Here is a 13,247-nt window from a genome sequence, read left to right as displayed (position 1 = left end):
TGGTTTTTTAAAACTCGATGAAACGAAAAAACAAGACGATATCCGAGATTTTCTAGGTTGCAGAGAACGAATTTGGGATAATTTTTGTCAAGATGTCCGCCGCGCAAAATTATGATTTCAACAATATGGATATCGTATCCGAGGTTCTCGAGGGTTAATAGAATGAATTTGAGATCATTTTTTAAATCCAAGATGGCCGCCGTGCAAAATTATGATAATATGGATATCGTATCCAAGGTTCTCGAGGGTGCAGAGAACGAATATGGGATAACTTTTGAAATCCAAGATGGCCGCCTTGCAAAATTATGATTTTAACAATATGGATATCGTATCCGAGGTTCTCGAGGGTGCAGAGAACGAATTTGGGCTCATTTTTTCAATCCAAGATGGCAGCGGTGAAAAATTATTTTGGGGATATACATACGTATATACGCGTGATGGTTATAATGATAACAACGAACAACTTATGGGCATCTTTCAGAAATTGTTGTGCCACATGGAAGTAAAATCATTGAAATCGTAAATTTGCGCGGCGGCCATCTTGGATTTAAAAAATGATCCCAAATTCGTTCTCTTAATCTCGAAAACCTCGGATACGATATATGGATATCGTAATGGATAACATATGGATGTTAAAATCATAACTTTGCGCGGGGCCATCTTGGATTTAAAAAAAACAAAATGGCGCGTAACCGAAAATCTCGAAGATTTGCTATAAAATTTCTCTCATACGTCGATAAAGAAGTTTCACTTCAAAAACATACCGACGTATTGAGAACCTCCTCTTTTTTTGAAGTCGGTTAAAAAGAATGGCCGTTAATGTTCTCACGAGCTCAACTTTTTCTGAACATAGTAAATTCAGTAATTTAAAAGAAATATTTATAGTGACTATTCAAAGCGCTTAGTTTAACCCTAATTGAATTAAGATTATTTGACTTTGACTTTGAATACTTATAACATCATGTGGCGTCGTACATTATAGCCTCTTATCAATATCTACCAATAATCATAAAAAGCTATCCCAGCGGAGGAACTCGGGGTATATAGTACTTTCATAGCTGGCAACAATTTTTTAATGGCGTCTGTTTTGTTTACAATATATTTTGGTGTTTTGACGAACGTATTAGCTTAAATTAAAAGTTGTGAAATAGTATTTAGGTGTGAAATGTGATTTTCTTATCATAGTTTTTATTAAGACGCTTTGTGACACCCTTTCACTCCCCAGTAAGTCATTTTGCAATAAATTTCGCGCACTGATTGTCCTGGAAGTTGACAGAATAACACTGACACGACGGGAAACGTATGTGGTCATAAACGACCATATTGAAACTGCTTCATTTCGCTTGGGCCTACTCACGTTCTAAGCGTTATTATTCTAAGGGTATAGTATACCTTATCTACGTATTAATTTGTACCTGGTATTCAATACATTAAAATGCGGTCAGCAAACGGACCGTGGTCTGCCTGGCCGACCCTTGATCTATACAGTGATTAATGTCGCAGTTATAACTTAGTAATAACTTCCAGGGAACAGTAAATATGTTAATGCAACATTAACGTTTGTAATGCCCGTTCACAAACAACCACACAAGACCAGCCTGAGCCAATACAATAAGAAACTGCTGCATTGAGAGCGGTGAAGCCACACCACCATCAATATTTGCGGTATTTTCATAATAGTTTTCCAAAGAAAAATATAGAACCCACCATCTCAACGTCTTCTTTGAACATGGTCTTGTTAAACCTTACGCCCTGGTCCACAGCCAACCCGTAATGCTTGCAGCACATCTCCACTTCCGTGGAGTCAGTGAACAAGATCCAGTGTTGCACCGCTGCTGTTGGTACACTCAATTGCTTGCTGTTGTATGCAGTGCTCAGCTTGTGTAGACTGCATCTGAGGAAACAAGGATCTATACTCTAGAGTAAATGGTTTCATTATTAATTATGCTTTCTTTATTCTACAACAAAGATTTGATTTTCAAGTTAAATTGAATTGTTGTGAATTCAACAGCAAACAAATTGAACTTGATAAATTGATCTAAATAAGAATGTTTTTCTTCTTTGAATAAATTTTACAATTTTCAAGAATTATTTGACAAAAAAAAAAGAAGAACTAGCATTAAATAGCAATTTAAAAACACTTAATCAATTATATGTTTATCAATCAATTTATTTTCCTTTTCATCAAGGTCTAGTTTGAATATTAATTAATTACCTTTGTAGTGAAGGTAGGTATAAATAAAATGCACACTTATTCAAGGGGCAGAGTGATTGCGCCAGTCTACACACTCTTACAAAGTTTCCTTTGAGGTTTGCTATTGCGACTTCATATGCTAGCTTTAGTAGTGGTGTCCTGAAAATAAAATGATAGTTGTTTTTATCATGTATATATTACGAGGGTTACACTAAGATTTATAAATATCATTTTCTCAACATATAGGCGGCAATAAAAAGCACATTGGTTCTTAATTGATAACAGCAGTAACTGCTAAATGAATCAATAAAACTTTTTTAACGAGGAAAAGTTACGAGACGAGCATGGCATGACGTTCATTTGATAGTAAGTGATACTGCCCTGCCCATTACACTGCAGTGCCGCTCAGAATTGTTCAAAGACCCAAAGTCTGGGCGAGTTAAGGGTGCTCACCCTATAGATTTATGCTTTGTCAGCCAAAGTAGAGCATAGCAACAAGTCGTAGGTACATTTGCTTTACACGTGTAGAAACTTTTGGAAACATTCATTCATCAAACAAACATTCATTCGCAAAAAAACGTAAACAGTGCAAACGTGCTCTTAACATTTTGAATTATTTAATTTAGTTATAGTTCGATATTTTACTTAAATCTTGTTTAACTTAATTACTTGCATATAAATTAATACTTTGTGATAATCAGTGCAGTGCAAAATTCTTGGATAATATTGAAAATTGATATAAAATATTTTCAAGTGAATATTAATAACGACGGTGATTCAAAATTCTTTCGTTGCGACACACAATGAGTTCGTGCTTTGGTTGTCAACATCTCATCAGTGTTACTGATAAAATCTGTTGTTTGGATTGTAAAAATAACTTCCACTACAGCTGTGTTGGATACACAAAGACCTCTTACGGTAAACTTACAGCTAAAGATAAGACAAACTGGAAGTGTCCAGCCTGTAAGTTACCTCGAAAAAACGACGACGTCAATACTCCTGTGAAGTCAGTGTTCGACAGTCCTCCGCCCCCCGCTACCTTACCGTCGGCGGCGGGTAACTTAGATGAATATTTTAGAAACATGGAATTATCGCTTTTATCGAAACTAAAGACTGAGTTGGTCTCTTTAATTGAAGAAAAAATACTTAAGGACATGCAGAAAAAAGGAGGTGAAATACCGCAAGTAAAAATTGATGAAATAACACAAAGTCTGAGCTTGTTATCAGATAAGTACGATACAATAATGGCAGAAAACCAGCAATCACGGGAAAAGAGCAGTAAATTGAAGAAGACAGTTGTAAATATAAACAATAAATGTGTGTATTTAGAGAAGTGCAACGTTGCGCTTGAACAGAAGATCCATGAATTCGAGCAGGCTTCTCTAAATGATCGCATAGAAATAATGGGCATCGAAAAACTACCAGGTGAAAATCTCAAGGAGCTTATTTCTAAGGTTGGGGACACAATCAATGTAAATACTTCAGCAATCGAGTGGGCCAGGCGAGTCACTACCACCCGCCCTCTGAAAACAAGCGCAAAACCGGCACCTATAGTGGTGAAATTCAAGGCCTCAGGAGCTAACTCCCGTGACACCTGGTTAGCGCAGCGCCGTAAAATGATGGAGGTGACGAGTGACAAACTAACAGGTGGATCGGCCACCAACAAAATATACATCAACGAAGCACTTACTAAGGTAACTCGAACCCTGTTGTGGAACACGAAGAAGCAGCTACATGGCGTATACAAGTACATATAGGTATCTAGTGGTAAAATTCTAGTAAAAAAAAGTGAAGGTGAAAAGTCAATATGCATTCGTAATGAAAGTGAAATCGTGGCCTTACTTAACAAAAACTGAAGTTTTTACTTTTATTTTTATTAATTACCTAATAACTGGTATGTTTGTGTTTAACTATTCTTATAAAATTCAACGATTCATTTCCATTAGACTTAATAATTGATGATGAATCTATTAATTATGTACGTACTGATAGCATAGATAAATGGATAAGTCAAAGTATCTACAAAAAAGAACTCTGTATTATTCACGTAAATATTCGTTCAATAAAAAAGTATTTTTCAGAACTTTTAGGAGTTCTTAACGACCGTCTAAATTATATAGATATATTAGTAATAACCGAACCTAACATCAATTATTCTTTGTTAACATTTTATAGCATTCCTGGATTCGATGTTAATGTACATACTCGTTGTGGGCGAAGAGGTGGAGGAGTGTTGGTTTATTCTCGCACGGGGTTGTGCGCGCGGCTTAATCAGAAACCTCTCCTTGTGAGCGGCGAGCGCGCAGCCGAGTTTTTTTCCATTGTTTGCGACTGGCAAGGTGAGCAATTACACGTCATTTCAATATATCGTCCACCAAGATACAATAATAAGAATAAAATCCAAGAATTTTTAACCTACTTTGAAACACTTTTACAGTCATTATCTACTAGTAACAAAGTAATTACATGCGGGGATATAAACATAAATTTATTAAGAAATACAGAAAAATATGTAAAATATTATGAAGATTTATTAGCCGAACATAGTTTTACAAAATGTATTAAAGACGTGACGAAAAGGGAAATTTTAATGGGTAATGTAGTCGAATCATGTTTAGATCATATATTTATTAAATCATCCTCGGCATTTATCGATTCTGCAGTAATACAACATAAAATATCTGATCATTATTTGGTCGCGGCATCTATACAATGGAAACAGAAGCCGAAAGTAACTCACTCGGGCGAGATGTGTGAATCACGCGCTGCACCCGCCATTACCGCGGCCCAGCGCCGCCGCCGTGTGCTTGATAATAGATTAGTCAGAGAAAAATTATTAGACTAACTTCGATTATCTCTTAAATATTGATTGCCCATCAAAATTATACAATGAGCTATCAACTTTATTTAGTGATATATACAACCAATGTTATACAGTGAAAAATATGACTGGAAACAGGGACTTTAGAAATGAAAAGTATTGGTTAAACAGCTTAAAAAATATGGTTATTGAAAAAGATAGATTATTCAAAATATGGTGCAGCGATCCAAAGAATATGGTAAAAAGACTTAACTTAGGTACAGAAACAAATGCCAAAAGGCAATTTTTAAATGTAACGTAGAACATGACAAAAAAACAATTTTAGATTGTAATAATAATATTAAAAAAAATTGGGATAAAATTAATGAGTTATTGGGTAAAAATAAGCAGTCTTTGGATAATCTAATCATAAGTAACATTACTTAACAAGGCGGCACGCAGGCTGTATGTAATGAATTTGCTGATACATTCTTAAAGGAAATTGATCAAATAAAGCACTTCTGTGATGAAAAATGGCTGGAAAGGAAGACTTATGTTAAATTATCTAATGTGTGTATGAGATGGCAACCGGTTGATGACAAGGACATAAAACTAATAATTAATAAAATTAATAAAAATAAATCACCAGGCAGTGATCTTATACGCATGTCTGATTTAAAAATAATTGTTGATAAAATTAGCCCTGTTTTAGCTACGCTGATAAATCTATCTGTAAAATATCACAAATTTCCACAAAAATTAAAGGAAGCAATTATTCGTCCAGTCTATAAGAGAGGTGATCGTAAAGTATTTTCAAATTATAAACCGATAGCTATACTATCAAGTATTGATAAAATTATGGAAAAATGTGTTGTCAATCAAATAGGAACTTTTTTACAAAAAAATAATATCTTAACGGAATGTCAACATGGCTTCCAGAAAAATAAAAGCACCAACACCTTATTATCAAATTTTACAGACGAAATTAATACACATTTGGAAAATAAAAAAAATATTGTAGCTATTTTTTATGATTTTAGAAAGGCTTTTGATACCCTACAGACTGAAACCCTCTTAAATGGAATGGAGGAGTGCGGCATGGGACAGCCGCTGAACCCTTGGTTCAGCGACTATCTCAGGGCGCGCTCTTACCGTGTTAAAGTCGGCGACACGTTTAGCGAGGAGAAACAAGTAAACTGCGGCGTCCCCCAGGGTTCCGTGTGTGGGCCCGTGTGCTACCTGATGCACGTAAATAGTCTCGGTGGAGTATTACGTCACTGGTCCGCCCACATGTTTGCCGATGACCTTTGTCCTCCTCTGAGCGCTAGTACCGACCTCGCGGAAATGTGTCGCCGGGTTCAAGAGGATGTGGATGCGGCAGTCAAATGGTCACATGATAACGGCATCATAATAAACGCTGACAAAACAAAGATGATAATTATTCACTCCACGTATTTACGATCTATTGGTAATCCACCTCCTCTGATTGCACACGGCTTTGATTGCTTCCATAATAAGAAAATTAACTGCACATGTAATCCTATCGAAAAAGTTAATTGTGTAAATTACCTAGGAGTAAAAATAGATACCTCTTTTTCCTGGGATTCCCACATAGAATACGTATGTAAAAAATTAAGAATATTACTAGAAAAATTTTATCATTTAAGTATTAAAGTCCCCTTACCAATACTAAAATGTTTATATCTTGCACTAGTGGATTCTATAATAAGTTATGCTCTTGATTGCTATGGATTAACATTTAAAACATATATAAATAAAATAGAATCATTGCAAACAAGATTTTTAAAACTACTCGTAGATAAAAAGATAAAGAATCAATGTAAAGGAGATTACTCTAAACTATATAAAATATGTAAAATTTTACCGGCTAGCCTGAAACATAAATATCTTCTACTTGTAAACAATTATAGTAAACAGGATCGTTTCACTAATTTGGTGCAACATAAGACTGGCACAAGGTCATTGTCCAAAGGTAAATTTGAAATACCCATGGTACAAAATTACTATGGAGATAGAACATTAAAAAAACGAGTTCCATACTTACTCAACAGTTTACCCGAGGACATAAGACGTGAGCCTACACTTGTTAAATTTAAAAGTTTACTAAAAAAATATTTGTTAAATACGTTATAACCATTTATGTAAATTAATTGTATCAATAACTTACTTAATAATTTATAAGCTATGTTTATGTAAAGCGAATTACCTGCAGTCAAACTGCGTAAGCAGTTTTGCGGGGCATGGTAAAAAATAAATTGTAACTTTCATGATTAAATATATTACATACATACAATATTGCTGATGTACCAAATTACTTTCCCACAGAAATATGACTCTCTTTGTTAGAATAAGCTATATAATGTAAGTTTCCGTAAAATTAAGTATTCTGTGTTTAGTCTTAGCTCCGTAAACATTGTAAATCGGGTTTATTGAATAAAGTAATTTTTTTATAAAGTAGCCATTCAGTTATTCCTTGACTAGCGCCATTGTAACTGCAGTTACTTTTAATATGTAGATACATTTAACAATGGCGTTCGATAGAGGTGTATCCTTTCACCATTGCTGTTTAATATTTACACCGAGCACATAATGCGGATTGTTCTGGAAAACCGGGATAAAGGCATATCTTTCGGAGGGCGGAAAATTTGTAATCTCAGATATGCGGATATTGAAGAACTACCTACACGTTTGGAGATAACCAACCTTTAATTCGGACTGGCCATCAACAGAGTTAAAATCAAGATGATGATAGTAAACCGCGTAAATAATAACAGAGTAGAATTTCAACGCATTGGCAGCTGTGAGGTGGTGTAAACTTACACCTATGTTGCTTCTACTATCTTCAATAACGTGGGTTGTCAGCTGGCAATCCGAAGGTGAATGTGCTATAACCAGATCTGCGGTAGAGAAGCTCAATAAGATTTTGGAAGGACAGAAGGATCATAAGGTGCCTTGTGTTTCCAATCTTCCTCTACGGGTCTGAAACCTGGTCCTCTGGGCTGCAAGACCGCCGCAAAATTGATGCCTTAGAGATGTGTTGTTGGAGGCGACTCCTGAGGATCCCTTGGACGGCTTTCCGTACCAACAATTCCATCTTAAAAGAACTGAACATAAAAGAAAGGCGTTGCACAGTCGACGATAGTCGACTGTGCAACTACGAATTCTGAAGTTCTTTGGTCATGGACTTTCACCCACGCTTGGGACGGATCTTATCAAAGAAGTGTCCCAGACACCTGACAACCCGTCTAAAGCGAAGGAGCATCGCGAGGGAGTCAGTGCCATCCAAAACTAAAGAGACCAACGACGACTAATGCTGACTCATCTTAGCGACCATGACCACTCTGACAAGAGTGACCGATTGAGAAGAGATGACATTTAAAAATATTAAGAAGATTAAATCTGAAAAGGTAGGTTATTACAAAATATCTGAATGACAAACAGCCTTGGGATCATATCTGCTCAACTTCAGTTAGTAAATAAGTTGTGTAATAAATATATATATTTTTTATCATTGTGATTTTAATAAAAAATATACATATTAAGATTCTACTACGTCATAAAAATATATTTGTTTGTAGCCAGACTAGGTATGTACACTTTATATACATACATTATATTACGACATACACTTGCAGTGCTCCTCAATGTCGCGGGACTGTGTTTAGTAGTGACTGTGTAGTAAGTATAATTAGATTAACTTACTACAATAATTATTACATAAAATGTTAAACTATAGTTATCTCAACTAGGTAGAACCTATGCTATAAGTATTATTATTTAAGTATTATTTGAACTTACATAGGCTGTCCTAAAGAATACACCAACCATACCCAATGTACCATATTTACATATTATTTTATGTCTTCCTTTCTTATTGATACTAAATCACTACTTACTAGCTGATGGTCTATAAATCAACATGTAAAACAAAGCTAATTTAGTAAGTAAGTATATCTTTATTTGGAACAAACACTACAAATACACGTGAACATTTACAAAATATAATAACAAATAAATTAAAAAAACTTATCTAAAAAATTACTATAATATGCCTAATCTAATTAAAACTAACATACATTAAAAACTAAAGTAAGGCTTATTTTATATCAACATAATAAGGTGGTGTTTGCAGTGTTATATGTCCCAAAAAGGTTTGCTACTCAGCATATTAGTTGGGTATCGCCCAACACTGATTTTCAATATTACTTCTATTACCAACATTACTTCTATTACATTCGTTTTTTTTAATTCATATTAATATATATAAATAACGTGACACGTTGTTTGTCCTCGATGGACTCCTAAACTAATGAACGGATTTTAATGGGGATTACTTCATGGAGTGCAGTTTGGTCCAACTTGAGAGATAGGATAGTTTTTATTTCGATTTGGGACCTACCATAATCATTTTTATTATCAATATTTGTTTTGTATGGACATATTTTTTATAAGAGAATTTAGTGACGCACGGTTTGACAGTTCCACTGTGAAACAATTTCAGTATAACAACAGTGAGCATATTTTACGAAATAATTATTTATGTTTTGAAATATTATTGGCATATTCCTATAAAACAGTTTTTTTTTTATCATCTACAGAACAACGTCTGTCAGGTCAGCTAGTTTATTTATAAAACAGTATAGTTTAACAAAGTTAAATCTAAACATATTGTACTCGCCAAACTTTAACGTTTTGTATTTTTTTTTTAAATAGAAGCTGATGATAAGAGATACATAAACATTTTCAGCCAAGTCCAAAGGTGGTGTTGGTTGTACAAACACAACCCTGGATACCTAATTAGAAGGACCAAAACACGAACTAGTAAAAAAAGAAGGACTCCGCGCCGTGATATTAGCAAGTGAAGCACCGTTATGCTAGTGTGTGTGCGGTTACGGGGTATACAATTTACACAATTTTTTCTCCCTTTGTTTTTACACTTTTTCAGAACGCACAACGGCATTTTAAAAATATTTTATTGCTACGCAAACTGATCTATCACAGTGTCACAGACGATGGCAAATCTCATAATGGCGGCTGACCGGCTCGTATTAGTGTAAGTGTATGCGTTGGGCTATGTATTTACACGTTTACCGGCTTGTTTTGGTGCCTGACTGCTATGTTAGGTGACATGGAGTCCTTCATTTTTTACTCATCCGTGGACCAAAAATGGTGTTATTCGTATTGGTGCAGGTAATACTTGAAAAGTAGAAAGATGGTAGCATCCATGCCGTGTTTGTCAAGTGATTATTATATAATACTTGTGATATAAGATAAATATAATATAATAACATACCTTTTGATATGCAGTGGTAGCCTTAGATATCGGAATATTGGCTGTATGTTGTCCAAATTGCACATTATATACAGACTTTCTATTAAAACTCTGCAACCCAAATTCTTACTGTTTAATTCCATCATTTTAAAACAATCTGCTAGGTCATTCACACTCATGTTTTCTTCTGTTGCACTGATTCTGTCTTCACAACTAAGGTACCACTTCATACATTCCAATAAGTACGTTTTATTCAATACTGGATCAAACTCATGAACTGGCCTGGCAGACAACCTATAGCATCAATAAATAATATTTAGTTTTAAGGAAATCAATTAGACAAATAATTGTTAGCATTAAACAGTTTATACTTATTGTATATTGTCTTGACAGTGTGAATGAATGATCTCAGCAGTAACAAACTTCTCAGTTTCTCATTGACCAAAGTTTCTCAAGACCTTGTTCATTAACGAAGCCTGCTTTAGTTACTTGTCATTAGCGAAATCTAACTGGATACACAATCAAGCACTCAAAGAGGTTCACCCACAACCTGATCAGATTACACAGGGACAAAATACGTAAAACAGTAGCTGTTGTCATCATTCACTGTCCCTTGAACTATTCTATCTATCATAATTGCAACAGACCGCCCCTTGTGCAGAAGATGCATGTATGCAGAACAAACACCAGTACACATGGATATGATATGTATAATAGGATAAATCCTCCGATCTCCAGCATCACTCCCAGATGCCTGCAGTAATTTAAAGACTGCTAGACTACACACACACAATGGCCCAATCAAGAGGCTTAGTGTGTAAACAACCCAGCTAAACTAACCAATTAACACCATCAAGGCAAGCAATTCCCCCCAGTGATGAATACAAAAAGAAATATTGAACAAACTTACCTATATGCAAAGTAAATATAAAACCGTATCATAGGTTCGAGCAGCTCTGCACATTGTTGCAGTGGCAGTCTCTGTATTGTCATATCTTGACGTACTGCTCTTAACCGATCATCAATGAAATTATACAGAGTTGTTGTCGTTACATCAGTTCTTTTTGATACACTGTAAAACTTTTATTACAAAATCAGTTTGCACAGAGCACAGTTTGCATGTTCGGGATAAGCTAGCACAGTGTAAAAAATGAATAACATGGATTGAAAATGTTGCTACTTTCTTAGGTCCACAAATGCCTTCACATAAATAATAATAAAGATATTTCTTGTGAAATTATAGTACCACAGGGATGTGTCGAAGGCCATTACAACTGTTATGAATAAAATTACAGTTTTAAATTATATTGGAACTAAACTAAAGCAATATAGTGGTGGTCGTAACATTCAAAATCATGTAAACCCAGAGCTGTGCCGGATCAATGGACAAGTGACATAACTCAAAAGGTTTAAGTTTATTCTTTTGTTATAGCCTTTAGCCTAATTCAATACAGTGTAATGAAATGTATATTGAACTAAGATGTAAGTAAATAAATGAGTGACTTCCTCAAATTGGAGACTAAAGGAGTGTGTAAGACACAGTTATAGATAACTTTACTTTTTTATTTTAATAAATATTCCTTTTTTTTACGTATTCCATGCCGGCAACACACCACATTTTATTTACTTTTTATCTGTATCTTTATAACACAACCATACACATTCTATTTATTTACTATATATGAACACTTTATCTCTATGTGTGAATGCTAATCTATCTCTTTAAGAATAGCATCCATGTTTACATAAGTGAGTGTGTATATCCATCTCTCTATTTTAGATCTGACCTGATGGAGCAAGCAATTATTGATACAACTTTTTAAGATTACCTTGTTTATACAACAAAAGAATATGCCTAAATCTACTTGCAAATTTTGTATTTATTTGTTGGTATTGGAATCTTGTATAAATGGCTATCTAGTAGGTTTTTATTATACACAGGATAAATATACCTCTGACAGAGAGAAGTTCCACATCTATATATGAAGTACATAGTTTGTTTTTTACTTTATTTATTTTTTATGAAATTTAAGGGATGAGACGAGCAGGACCTTCAGCTTATGGTAATTGATACACCCTGCCCATTACAATGCAGTGCCGCTCAGGATTCTTGAAAAACCCCAAAAATTCTGAGTGGCACTAGAACTGCGCTCGTCACCTTGAGATGTTAAGTCTCATTTGCCCAGTGATTTCACCAGCTATGGCGCCCTACAGACCGAAACACAGTAATGCTTACACATTACTGCTTCACAGCAGAAATAGGCGCAGTTCTGGTACCCATAATCTAGTTGGCATCCTGTGCAAAGGAGCCTCCCACTAGTAATGTGTTGGGTTTATCTAAAAAGTTTTTTAAGAATCAGTTTAAGCAAAGCTCTCTGTGCTCTTTCTAAGAGTATCATGTATGAAGAAGCCGCCCCTTACAATTATACAGTAAGATATCACAGATTGCAAAATAAATTGTTTTTAACAGATTTAAAGATGCTAAAGCATGTAAGTTCTTAAAAATATAGATTGTTGGCACACTTTTCACTGTTGTTTTAAGACATTGTATAAAATTTAAGTTTTCGTCCATGACCACTCCTAAGTATTTTATATGAGTAGTTTTACTTATAATATTGCAAGAGCAACGGCTAGATAGAGAAACATGTGTGCACTTTAATATCAAATGTGTGACAAGGGGATGATGGTTTTGTTTTATGAAAACAGATGAACTGTGTTTCAGTGAGATACAGATACATAGTAAAAAATATAAATAGTAGTTTTTATATAAAAATTAAAATGAATAAAAAAAAAATTTGAATTTATTGAAGTATTTTTATTTCTATAACCTACAACCTAACAATTTAGTTTTCTCTATGTTTCCCAGTCATGCATAAACCATCCACTTTATAATCTCAAACTTGCAAGATCTCCCAAAATATATTTTTCACATTGTGCCACCATAATGTTTGGTGTTTTTT

At 34.6% G+C, this 13,247-nt stretch overlaps 1 protein-coding gene across 6 annotated transcripts in view; it reads right to left on the bottom strand.

The window, feature by feature from the left end:
* The window catches only part of LOC126964668 (germinal-center associated nuclear protein), a 357,720-nt gene that overhangs the window by 314,541 nt on the left and 29,932 nt on the right, over positions 1–13,247 (bottom strand). For all 6 annotated transcript variants that reach the window (XR_007729413.1, XM_050807970.1, XM_050807935.1 and 3 more), the window contains 4 exons: positions 11,198–11,359; positions 10,309–10,581; positions 2,216–2,353; positions 1,708–1,894 (listed from right to left, as the gene is read on the bottom strand). Coding sequence is in view for 5 of the 6 variants with exons in the window: in XM_050807970.1 (XP_050663927.1) it covers positions 1,708–1,894; positions 2,216–2,353; positions 10,309–10,581; positions 11,198–11,359 (760 nt within the window). In the remaining variant the exon portion in view is untranslated. The remainder of the gene's footprint in view (positions 1–1,707; positions 1,895–2,215; positions 2,354–10,308; positions 10,582–11,197; positions 11,360–13,247) is intronic.

The sequence above is a fragment of the Leptidea sinapis genome, chromosome 1, assembly GCF_905404315.1.
Source record: "Leptidea sinapis chromosome 1, ilLepSina1.1, whole genome shotgun sequence".
In the NCBI taxonomy this organism is placed as follows: Eukaryota; Metazoa; Arthropoda; class Insecta; order Lepidoptera; family Pieridae; genus Leptidea; species Leptidea sinapis.
This window is presented reverse-complemented; position numbering and strand designations above follow the sequence as displayed.